At 41.7% G+C, this 12412-nt stretch overlaps 1 protein-coding gene across 1 annotated transcript; it reads left to right on the top strand.

Moving 5' to 3' along the window:
- The first annotated feature begins 2236 nt into the window (after nucleotides 1–2236).
- ARL6IP6 (ADP ribosylation factor like GTPase 6 interacting protein 6) lies at nucleotides 2237–6220 on the top strand. Its single transcript, XM_015408484.1, has 4 exons — nucleotides 2237–2643; nucleotides 3378–3431; nucleotides 4191–4323; nucleotides 5380–6220. The coding sequence occupies exons 1-4, from the start codon at nucleotides 2307–2309 to the stop codon at nucleotides 5471–5473; spliced, it is 618 nt and encodes a 205-aa protein (XP_015263970.1). The 5' UTR covers nucleotides 2237–2306; the 3' UTR covers nucleotides 5474–6220.
- The last annotated feature ends 6192 nt before the right edge of the window (nucleotides 6221–12412 follow it).

Genomic DNA, 12412 nt, shown 5'->3' with positions numbered 1-12412 from the left:
TAAGTATTTATTAAAGCATAAAATGTGACACAGTCAAATATGTAAACACATGTTTTCGTGCAGGTACTCTCATCATAGTTAGAATCAGTGTCGTACACATATACTTGCAGAAAAATCTGGTTTTTTTCTTCTGCATAGTATGTGAAATAACAGCTCTAACACTAATTAAGTAAGCAGGCAAGCATGGCTTATTTTGTGCTATGGCTCAATGGGCTCAAGCACAGAATTTATGAATATCAGATCTCAATCTCAAAAGAAATGGCTAAGAACACTGTCTCTTTGAATGCTCAAGCGCATTCCTTGCTTTGTGCAATCTGTGAATATATTGCATAGTTACTCAGATTAAGGAGTATAGGTTCCTTGTAACAAGTTTTGAGATACAAGTGGCAAAAGAAATGTAGTGTGCCAAGAAAAATAAAGTGCGCCTATTTGCCATGCATACTGTCATTTAAAAAATAACCTCTGTCATTAAGTCATTGAAACACCAGAGAAAGTTCACAAGCAATTTTGTTTACAGTAATCATTTAGAATAATAGAGTACACCATAGACTGCATATGAACAACCACAATGATTTTGCAAAAAAGCTACTGTATTATTGCTGTCTGTCAACAAACACAGGTACTACTTTGACTGGGCCTCCTGGTACAAAGTTAACATGCTGACAGGCAGAAAAGAGTGAGAAATTTACTTACTCAAAGGGATTTGTTCATAACTTGAAATCTTTATAGAAATTTCATTTTGGTTATAGCAGGTTATCTTATTCCCTGATTCCTCTTATGTTTGTATGAACTGGTGTTAAAGGCATGCCACTTCTCTGTGAGTACAGAGATACAACTACAAGGTTTATTTTCATACAACTTCAAGGCACAAGGACCAATTTACATACTATTATAGCACAACAACCTTATCTGCCCTCTCACTTTCTACTCCTAACAATTGATAAACAAAAGTAGTGAACAAAACTTAAGACCAGAGTTAATGTCCAATGGTTTCAGAACACAATATACTCAAACATATACTAAACGGGAGCATTTAATACCTAGAATCAGATATTATAGAGATATAAATGGGAATAACACCACTGTAAATTACTTAGTCTGACCAAAAAAACCACAACCCACTGACAGTCACCAGGCTGCCAGAACACCATTCTGGGCCATTGGTACAGTTATCATGCTGACCTCAACTCCTGTTACCTATACAGGACAAAAACCACAGTCGTTCTCTAATTCCTCTTCCTAAATACTGAGGATCACTAAAAACTGTGGTGAAGGGTTGCACGCGCATCCTTGTCTTCCACACCAACCCTGGCTTCAAGAGCCCATCGCTAAACTCACCATCAGGCACTCCCGGCCCATTCCTCCTCCGCCGCCGCCTCCTCCTCCGCCGCCGCCGCCTCCACCGCCCCCCGGCCGCATCGCAGGGTTGAGGAGGCCCCCTCCTCCTCCTCCGCCGCCCCCTCCACCACCACCACCACCGCATCTGCCCAGCAGCCTCCCCCTGAGCGGCTGGCGGGAGGAGGGTCCGAAGGGCAAGAGGGGCTCGGGCTCCCCCCTAGGCGGGAGCAGAGGAGCCAGGAGGCTGACGGGCTTTCCGGCCGGCCAATCCGGGCGTCCTCCCAGGCGGGAACTCTTGGGCGACTGCTCCGCGCCGGGGGCCCCCACGGGGGGAGCGGGGTGGCGCGGAGGAGGCCTGGACCGGTTCCGGGACGGGAGACCGGAAGGTGCGCGTGAGGGACGGCAAGAGGCCCAGAGACTCGCGCCGAGGGACTCCTCCGAGGCAGGCCACAGGCGCGCGTGGGCCGGACGGACTTCACGGAGGAGAAGGTGGGAGGAGAGGAGGCTTGAGGCGGAATGAAAAGTACAGAGGAAACGGGGGGGGAGGAGAGAAGGGAAACGCGCGCAAAGGACACTGGGAAAAGCGTACCCACGAGCGGGGACCGTGGGAACGACGCTACGGAAGCCCAAGAAGTAGCACAACGCCTGGAGTGGAAGGGGAAACCAGCCCTGAAACGCGACGGTTGGGGGGGGGGAGAGGTCGAGGGAGAAAAGCCTCACATCCTTTGCTGTTTCTTAAGAGAATATAGTCGCATGGGAGGAAGGTGTAACCGCTGGCGAGTGACGTCGAAGAGGAAGAGGCGTGGCCTCTGTTTCATCACGTCGGCGCTCTCTCCTTTTCCTTTCCGGTTCGCGCCTTTGTTCCTCCTCCTCCATTTATCCTTCCGGGTGAAGGGCGCTTTCAAATAGAAATCTGTTGCCTTCATCTGTGGTGGGCGCGCGCTCTTTCTGACTCGGTCGGAGCTGTCATGGCGGCGTCTTACACGGCTGAAGCGAGGCTGGACCGTTACAGGTGGAGTGGCCAAGCGGGTGCTGCTCGGAGTCCTTGGCCTCCGGACGACGCGGCGGTGACGCGGAGTCTCCAGGCGGAGCTGGAGGATGTCGGCGAAGGAAACGGGGGTCTGCTGGGTACCGCTGGGAGACTGGACGGCGTTTTTGCGTCCCGGGCTGGCATTGCCCGGTTGCACCACGAACGGGACGGGTCGGCGCGACGTTGGCCCAGCCGGGCCTGTTCTGTGTTCTGTTGCCTCCTGGCCGTGTGTTTGCTCGCTTTTCTCCTGGCCATCGCCTGCCTAGTGCTGAAAGGTGAGCGCGGGAGGGAGGCACTACCGTACGTTGGATGCACCTAAAATGAATTTTATGCCGCCACTGTCATACAAGAGTTCTTCCGGTGGAGCAGAACTGGCCAGGGACTTGTTTTTTACAGCCAACAAATTGTCCTGGCCTTTACCTGATGTGTCTTAATGCTGGTTATTCTTGGTCTGTGTATTTTTCTAAACAGAAAAGTACCAGATTCTTTAGCCTTTGTTAAAAGAAAAGTGCGCCAACTCCTTAATTTAACTATCCTCCTTTGCATGAGATTTCGCTTGCCTATATTTGTCTTTCCCTTTATTTCCTCTGCTGTTTTAGATTATAAGCTTGTCAGTGTGAGGTGGAGGAATGATGATAACATCAACAGCCAGAGTGGTGTAGGGGCCAGAGTGTTTGACAAGGATCTGGGAGGCTCTGCTTTGAATCCCCACTTTGCCATGGAAGCTTGCTGGGTGACCCTGGGCCAGTCATATACTTTCTGCCTCACAGGATTTTGTGAGGATAAAATGGAGGGGGGGAGAATGTTGTGAGCCGCTTGGGTCCCCATTAGCTGCACAAAGTAGCACAAGATTGAATCTTAGCTGATTTAATTAACTAAAGTTAAAGTATTGTCTAGTAAGTCAAAGTTGGTAAACTTCCTGTAGAAAAGCTGCTACTGTAGGGCAACCATTTTTTTCTTTAAATGTTTCTAATTATAAAGATTAATTGCTGGTTGTTTTTATCTGCAGACTTGCACTTTGAGAAAGGGAAGACTGATGAAAGTATAGAAACAAACATTTTAGGTAAGACTGTTGTGGTGGTTTCATTGGGAATTGATGACTTGTTTAGGGTTTTTATAGATTATCCATTCATGTTTTGACTGATCAGCCAATGTCATCCTTAAGTGATTCTGTGTGATAAAAAAGTAGTCTTGTTGTTATTTATACATCAATTATTAAATAGTACTAAATATTTATATATAAATTTTAAATTTTGCTTTAATATTTATAAATAAATATGTGCTGTTCCAATATTTTAAATGTTTTAATGCCTAGTGTTCACTGCCTTGGGGACACTATTTGGGTGGAAAGGCTGCCTATAAATGTTTTCAATAAATAAATACATTTGGGACTTACTAATATTTCATGTTAACTAGCATAGACTGTCCACCGTATCCTACAATAGACAATCTTAAGCGAACTTAGTTGCAAATATGAAATTACAGAAATGTCCTTTAACAGTAGTATTGTAGTAGTGTTTCAGTCTGCATGAGTGTTTTATAGCAGTTGCCTGAACTATGATTACTCCATTAACCAGCTTTTATAGACGAAATGGGCAAAAATGCTAGTGTAGTGCTAACTACAAAGGCTCCAGTCCTATGCACCCTTGCCTAGGAATAAATCTCATTTATCTCAGTGGGGTTTCTCAGTTAACATGCATACAATAAGGGTTTGAGATGCTGTTAAGCTACTTGTGTGCTTGTTTATTCAAGCAGAGTCAAGGCATTTTGCCTGAAGTTGTGTTTTGAGCTTTCATTTACAATACTGTTTTTTTTCTTTAAGGATTTTGGAGTCTCCTTATTCTTGCTTTAGTGTCAGGTCTGTCATGTTGCAGTTTTTCTTGGACAGTGACCTATTTTGACTCCTTTGAACCGGGAATGTTTCCTCCTACGCCACTCTCACCTGCACGATTCAAGTAAGTACTGTTTTAGTAAAACTGAATTGTGATTGGCAAACCATCCATTGAAACTACTGGAGCTGTCTATGTTTATGTGGGAGCAAACTCCTGTGAAAACAAAGGGACATGCATCAGCATGCTTAGGATTAGACTGGAAGCTTCATGGAGTCCAGCTAAGGTATGCTTAAGGATCAGTTAATTAGCTACAGTATTAATTGGCATAACCTTGTATTCTGACAAGTATATCATGTCCATTGATTGTGGCTTAGCTTGTTGGGTTGGTTCCAGAGTGGTTATTTAAATTGGCATGAATCCCATATTTTAGTCAAAATTTTTTATTAAACATATTTTGAATTATGCTGCCACACATTCATACACTGTAATGACAAGCACTATTCTGTCTAGGGCAGTGAATTAAAAGAATCTTGTAAACTGACCAGCAGAGTGCATGCTGGCATTGTGAGTTTTCATATTCTAAATAAGGTGACTACTCCTACTTTATTTATGAATTGTCCCATCCAAAAGAATTTAAATCCATTTACAATTGACCTTTTACAAGACATGTTGTAGCACAATTTTGGAATACAGTTGGAAGTATATTAGAAAATGTGAAATGGCTGGGCTGTAAAAGAAGTTATCAAACATTAATAACAGAAAATGTATGCTGTCTCTGTGGACCTTATTTATTTAAATAAGCCCCTGGCTGAGGGCCAATAACACTTTGGCTAGTACCTCTGTCCTTGCCCAGGTTAATTGCCTGCAGAAAGAGGAGGGAGGGGGAAAGCCAGCTTAGTGCAGATGAAAATGAAAATAACCTTCCCCTCAAAACTATGGAATTGCTAGGTCTGTTTATAATCTGAGCAGAGGTGGACCTATGAGAGAGTTTAATTTTTTTGGAAGTACTCGAATGTTGACCTTATGTGTATACAAATTATGATTAATGATAATTTATCTTGTAATTGGTGTGAAATCCCATTTGCAATCAACTAGATTGTGTTCATTTTTAAAATGCGATATTGTTTTACTCTCAATGATCTTATTACTTCCTAATTAACTTCCTGTTTTTCTTTCCAGGCGAATGACTGGGCATTCCTTTCATGTGGGCTATAGTATGGCCATTCTGAATGGTATAGTGGCAGCTCTCACAGTGGTATGGTGTCTCCTTTAGTCTGCATGGACTCTGTATCTCTCAATATATCAGCCATATGGAGACCACTTGAATGCCTTAGTGCAGTAGGTCACGTTCTTCAGAATTAGTTTTTCCACGCAATTGCCAAATATTCCAAGAAGCAGCTGGCAACAGCATGGAAACACACCACATGGTTGGACATGAATTGGCAGGCAGCCATAATAGACAAAATGCCTCTGTGCATGAAGCAGTTGCCACAGTGACAGTTTCAGACTGACTTTGTGTAGCAACCATATTATGAGAACATGCTTTGATTAGCACTGTTAGAATGCTGAAGATGCGCACTGAATTAATACTAAGGAATTTCCCTGTCATGTCAAATGAAATTTCAGATACTAATTCATCCTATTTGTTGTTAAATTCGTAGAATTATATTTTGTCTTATGTGGCAGAAGCATGAAAGTGGAGGCATATGTTTTCTAAAATCAGAGACTAAATTGGGGCTTGTATTTCTGGAGTGATACAGTTTGTTAACTTACTATTTCAGTGCTGTTGAGGGATTTAAAATCATGCATCAAGTCTTAAGGTCACATACTGTTAAATGATTTGTATTTTATAATTGCCTGAAGTGGTATTATGACAGACCTCTATCACTCTCCTCACACTGGCATGAACTTTCCTGCTGAAATCCTTTGATTCCCTGCTGTGACTGAGCAGCCCTTCATAAAATGTAAATGAGGTTTTTGAAAGAATTTCTATCCCACAGAATATAATTTGGCTTTTAGCCCAGCTTGTTGTGGAAAAGCAGGAGTTCTCTTTTTATTTTGCTTTTGAAATGGCACTGGAGACAATTTAACATTAAAACAAAAGAACAAGTTTATTCAACAGGCAGGGATTGAATAGGTGAGTCAGGGATTGGGATTGCTGAGGTAAATGTTGTTGATCAATATAGTCTGAGGTATTAAGAATGTTTGAGAAGCCAGAAATTCAAAGTCCTTAAAGCAAATCTTTACATAATGTTTTTTAGAATGCTCTCTTTCTAGTAGCTTAGGTGATGAAAAGAATGATATTTTAGTCTCATTAATGGTGCTTATATCAGCTGGTGGTGAAGCTGTCTCACTGAATAGCATGGGTAAACCTTGACTGGAGCAAATTGAGGGGGAGCTAATACCTAGGAAGTAATCCACGCTACTTTGTTTTCTTTGAGGCGCTGGAAATTCCTCAGAAGGATAGCTTCTTTTCATCTCCACTCATGCTTTGTTTGTAACAAGCTTCTGTCTATAAGAAGAAGAAGAAAAACCTAGAAGCTTATAGACCAAATTGTAAAGTCAATCCAAACATCTAGCTCTATAAAAAAGGTGAGGAAAAAATAAAAGACAAAGATATAGCCAAAGGTTAGAGGGCAAAATAGCAATAAATAAAACTGTACTTCTAGCTATGGCTCAGCTACTCCTATCTCCCTACCAGAGCACGCTGAGCAGTTTATCAGAGTAAGGATTAAAACACTAAAAGGAAAATATCTTCACAGAAGAAGCTACCTTAAAAGAAAACAAACAAACCACTGAGACTAATCAGAGAAATAGCTCAAACAGAAAAACAAACAGGAGGCTGATAAAATGCCTCTCGTTGATAACACAGAATTCACTTCTTTGAGTAGGCAAAATTATGTTATTAAAGCTTATTTTCAGGTATTCTTAGTTGTATGTAGTGTTTTACTTAGTATTTTAATTATAGCAACAATGTTTCATCAGAGAGTTTCCTATGGCAGTTCAGGTTTTCCTGGAGTTGGTCACTGACTTTGTGAATCTAACTCACTCCTTGGTTAAATTACAGTTTATTTTATTTCCTGAGCTGTCTCAAACCATTTCCCGTTATAGCAGACTAGGTTGCTCCTCAGAGCTAAACCCTCAGAGACGCTGGGCAGGGATTAATCTCCTCCTCCTCCTCAGAGGAATGAACCCTGTTCCTTTTTGGCTTGAAAGGGAGCCTCAGCACCCAACCGCAATCACTCTTGCCAAATCTTTCTCCCAGGTCTGGTGTCTAAATAAAGTGGACCTCAGCTTATGTTGCCACTTAGACTTTGAATTCTTATAGTGAATTCTCCCACAGGTTAGGAATACTACGGTTAAGGCAAGGAGTCTCTTACTTTCACTTTACAGGTGAACCCGTCTGATTTACCTTGTCAGACTCACTGACTCCAGAACTCTGTCAGAAACCAACTGACTGCCTTCAGAACGGTTCCAACTTTAAACTGTAATCTCCAGACTGACAACTCCCCTCAGCACTCAGCTGATCATATAGCTTCCTCCTGTGCTGGCCAATCAGAGAAGAAGAGCAGCCTGTCACTTCCAGGGAAAAGTTAACTCTTTATCTCGGTTCTCTGATTTAGCTGCACTATGAAACCTGCTTTTGAGGTGCAGTCCATCACAGGTGTCTTGTGTATGCTAGCAAATATGAGAAACAAGTACTATAACATTTCTTTGGGGGTTGCCCACATTCTTTTGATTTTCACGGTTTATGCAGAACAAGAAGGTTGGAAGTCCAGGTTATTGGTGATAACCAAATTTACAATTGTCTTCCTGTAGGGTAGATTGAATTGTTTGAATCCAGGTGTTACCACAAACAAAAAATATAAACTGAGTCTAACAACCTGGCTATAAGTCTTAGTTTGCAGTCTTGGTTGGTACCAACTAACATACCCCAGTTTCTTAGGCATTTTGCATTCAGGCACCACAAATCAGGATTTGATCGAACAATGGTTTCTCATGTTTGAATGCAGCCTAAGTGTTATCACCAAAAGGTGCACCCAACAGTAAGCTCACATGTAATGAATCAGCCCCATGATTTTTATTACTCAAGCTTTAAGATAGAATCCCGTGGAAGCTGAGCTCTTTTAAACCACATTTATTTCAAGTGAAAGACTTGAGAATATGCTACAAGCTTTCCACTTGGAATCAAAGGACTTGTTACTGAAACCTGCTCAAGTTTACCTTGACTGACTGGCAGAAACATAGCATATCTTTTATATGATTACTGGTTCTTAATGTTTTGATTTCTAGTACCAAGCTTATTCCATTATGAACATCCAAGAATTTTGTTTTTATGCACCTTTTTAATAGAAATACTTTCTGGCCAAGGAAGTACTTGCTTCACTACCTCTTGCATGTTCATGAATCATTGGTGCCAAGGGTATTTTGTTTCATTCATGTTTTCAGTGTGACTGGATTTCTTAATTGCCTTAGTGATACTTTGCTTATTTGCTTAAAAGTTCAGGGCTATTCCTTAACAGCACAACTATAACATATATACAGGATTTAAAAAAATTGCTAGTGTAAATTGTTAGAGCACTGTAATTATAAAGAACAAGTATACTGATCTGAATTGGACCAGGAGTTGAGAATAAAGTGACTGTTTTTTGAAGATACATGGCTTAGCTCCCAAGAAGTGTGCATAAGCCCTGGGATATTCATACTCCCAATTTCTGCTGCAGCCCCCATTCAGAATGCTGTACTGTGCAACACAGTGGCTACAGCTGGGGCCAAGATTGGCGTGTGCACACATACACACACACTCCTCAGGCTGTGGAACAAACAAAAGTGCCTTCTCACACACAGGTTATTTCTCTGTGTGTGTGCCAAGCTTCTGGGTATTAAAAAAAACTTCCACACTTTTAAAAAAGTGTATAATTTGTTCAGGTGTAAATAAATATGTGTTTTAAGTTCATTTTGTCATATTTTCCTGTATATTGTTAAACAATATTTTTATTTATGAAAATTGTTCTGCAAATAAACTGCTTTTGTTTATAATTGAGTGATACTCTTTTGCATGCATATTATTAAATCTCTCCATACATAACTCTAAGGTTACAGCTGTATACATATCTTCTATTGGCACCTTTAAATGAGTGTTGCTACCTTACTTTTGCCTTCTAGCTTCTTCATGAGTACACATTTCCAAATCGTAGATATCAGTCTTTTGTGTCTGGTGTACAAAGTAGGGTTGTCAAATTTCTCTTCCAGGATAGAAAATTGCAGGTTTGATGGATGTGGCTGCAGTTGCCTGTTTCCTTGTGTGCTGCTTTGTCTTGGTTCTGCATACTAGACTTCTGTGAAAGGAACTGGGGAAGGATGAGCAGTAATGCAGAACCATAGATGGACAGCTTGGTAACTGTGGTCTGAGCTTAGCCTCACCCACAAGAGAACCCTCAAGAATGTGGGGTGACTGAAGATTTAAGCAACCTTGTCTGAAATAGAAAATTTCAAGTGGTTTTTCTGACTACTTCAATTTGCACTGATTTCTTTATTTAGGTCAATTTCTAGTCTGCCTTTTCCCAAGAGTTTGAAGCAAGCAACAACAGTAAAAATTTTTTTTAAAACATACACAATAAAACCAAAACCTTGGTGTTACCTGCTCAGCCCTGGCTGTTGAGTGCGAAGACTTCAGAGAAGTGATTCAAGTTGGGACTTCGAGTAAAACATACACAATAAAACCAAAACCTTGCTCAGCCCTGGCTGTTGAGTGCGAAGAATTCAGAGAAGTGATTCAAGTTGGGACTTCTAGGGCCCTTTCTGCATTTAGCATTCGCTCCATTGTTTTACCAAACCCACACTGGAACAGAAAAAGATGTCACTCAAAAACCACACTCAGATACCTCAGTCCAACACAGTAGTGACCGCAGAGTCACCCCTGAACGGCCATAAATCTATGCCAGACAGTACCATAAAACCGAGAGATCAAAGGAAGTGAAACCAGCATGCAGTGTGGGTGCTACCATAAAATCCGACAATCAAAGAAAATGAAAGTGGCATGCAAGGTAGAGGGGAATTTCTGTTCCAACGTGGGTTTGGTGAGAGCCGAGCGAATGCTAGATGCAGAATGGGCCTAGGAAAGTATTTGCATAATTGTGTGGGGTCTTGCTAAGAACTCACCACTGCATGCCCTTGCTGTTTGAATTTGGATGGTCAATGGGCTTGCAGTAATTGTGATGACAACAGCAGATCTTGTCCAGAACTTGAAGGTTTGGTCATTTTAGGAACATAAGAGGCACACAACTGGATCAGGTCAGTGGTCCATGTAGAGTCACATGCTGTTACACAAAGGTGGCCACTCAGTTGCCCTGGAGGTCCTACTAAGCGGACTCTGAAGTCAGCCTTTCACTAATAATGCATCCTAGTTTTCAGAGAATTGCTGCCTCTGGGTATGGAGGTTCCTTTAGCTATTTTGGTTGGTAGTCACTGATGGACCCTATCCTCCTTGAATCTATTTGAGCCCCTTTAAAAAATATAAACTTGTGGCCGTCATTACATTTTCTATCAGCAAATTCCACAGTTTAAATACAAATTGAGTAAAGCTTTTTGTCCTGAATATTGCCCCTAGGTTCTAATATTGTGGGAAAGGAAGACATATACTTTCTCTAATCCTCTTATACTTCCAGCTCTGCAGTACCACTTTTGAGATACAGCATAGTGTTTCAAATGAGGCCGTAACATAGATCGGTACCAGGGCATTACATTGCTGCCAGTCGTATTTTCAGTCCCTTTCCTAATCCCAGTGTGAAGTTTGCCCTTCTCACTGCTTTTGTGCACTGAATTGGCATTTTCATTCAGCTACCCAGGGCAATTATTTCCATCTCAGTCCTGGTCAGTTTAGTCCCCATCAGTGTAAGTTTGTCTTTTTTACTCCAGTGTGCTCACCTTCCACTTGCCTGCATTGAACTTCATTACCATACTGTTGCCTACTCATCCAATTTGGGAGATATTTCTGGAGCTCTTCGCAATCCACCTTGGTTTTCATTTTCTGAATACTTTGGCCTCATCTATGAGCTAGGTCACTACACTTGTTGTTGTTCAGTCGCACAGTCGAGTGACTCTTCGCGACCCCATGGACCACATCATGCCAGGCCCTCCTGTCTTCCGTCACGCTCCGGAGTTTGCTTAATTAATGGGTATACAATTAATTAATGGATATACAATTACTTTCACTTAGTACACACAGACAACAAGGAAATCATTGTAGCCTGTGCAAGGAGATTTGCAAACATGACAATATTCTCTAGCGCCAACCCTGAAATTGACTAGTACAAGACTATTTAAGAGCAGGTAGGGGAAACAAGCTCTGACCTGGATAGCCCAGACGAGCCCAATCTCAGAAGCTAAGCTGGGTCAGCCCTGGTCCGTACTTGGATGGGAGACCCCCAAGGAATACCAGGGTTGCAACGCAGAGGCAGGCAATGGCCGACCACCTCTAAAACCGTCTCTTGCCTTGAGAATCCTTTGGGATGACCACAGGTCAGCTGTGACTTGACAGCAAGGAGCAAGGGGGGTGGGGAACAAGTTTATAATGAGTTGCCTCCATGAGTACTTTTGAACAGTTTTTTTTATTCCGCGATATTGTCTAATGTTTCATTTCAGGTGCCATTGTTTTATAGCCGAGAATGGGGTATAAAAGCTTTGAACGTTAACTAAATAGATTTCGAGAGTCCAAGTATTTTTTTCATATTGCTTAGGAAGCCATATTTTTATTGTGTATGCTTTTTAAAACAGTGTTTATAGGCACAAATAAAATAATGTGTTGTCAGCTACCAACAACATTTTTAAAGGCAGTCATCCGAACACTTGTGTAGTTTTATTGTCCCACCAGAATTCCTAATAGCATTTCACTTCTCAGTTATTACAAAAGTAGACAAGGTGCTGTATGAAAGTATTTGTAAGCAGACAAATCAACACAAAATCACATTTTTACACAAATCTCCCCTGACATTTGCTAAAGCAGATATAAAGACATAATTACAAATCAAGATGTTTTGTTACTTTGCTGTGAAGTACAGTTGATAATCTGGCATGTACAATTATTAGTTTAGTGCCCCAGATAATTGAAAATAGTTTCCCAGATTTGAGAGCTTACAGTCAGTGAGCCTAAATGAATAATGTGGAATGCAGGGCCCCTGGCAACAGCTTGTGGGAAATCAAAGGTCTACCC

The sequence above is a fragment of the Gekko japonicus genome, unplaced genomic scaffold, assembly GCF_001447785.1.
Source record: "Gekko japonicus isolate JY-2015 unplaced genomic scaffold, Gekko_japonicus_V1.1 scaffold998, whole genome shotgun sequence".
In the NCBI taxonomy this organism is placed as follows: Eukaryota; Metazoa; Chordata; class Lepidosauria; order Squamata; family Gekkonidae; genus Gekko; species Gekko japonicus.
This window is presented reverse-complemented; position numbering and strand designations above follow the sequence as displayed.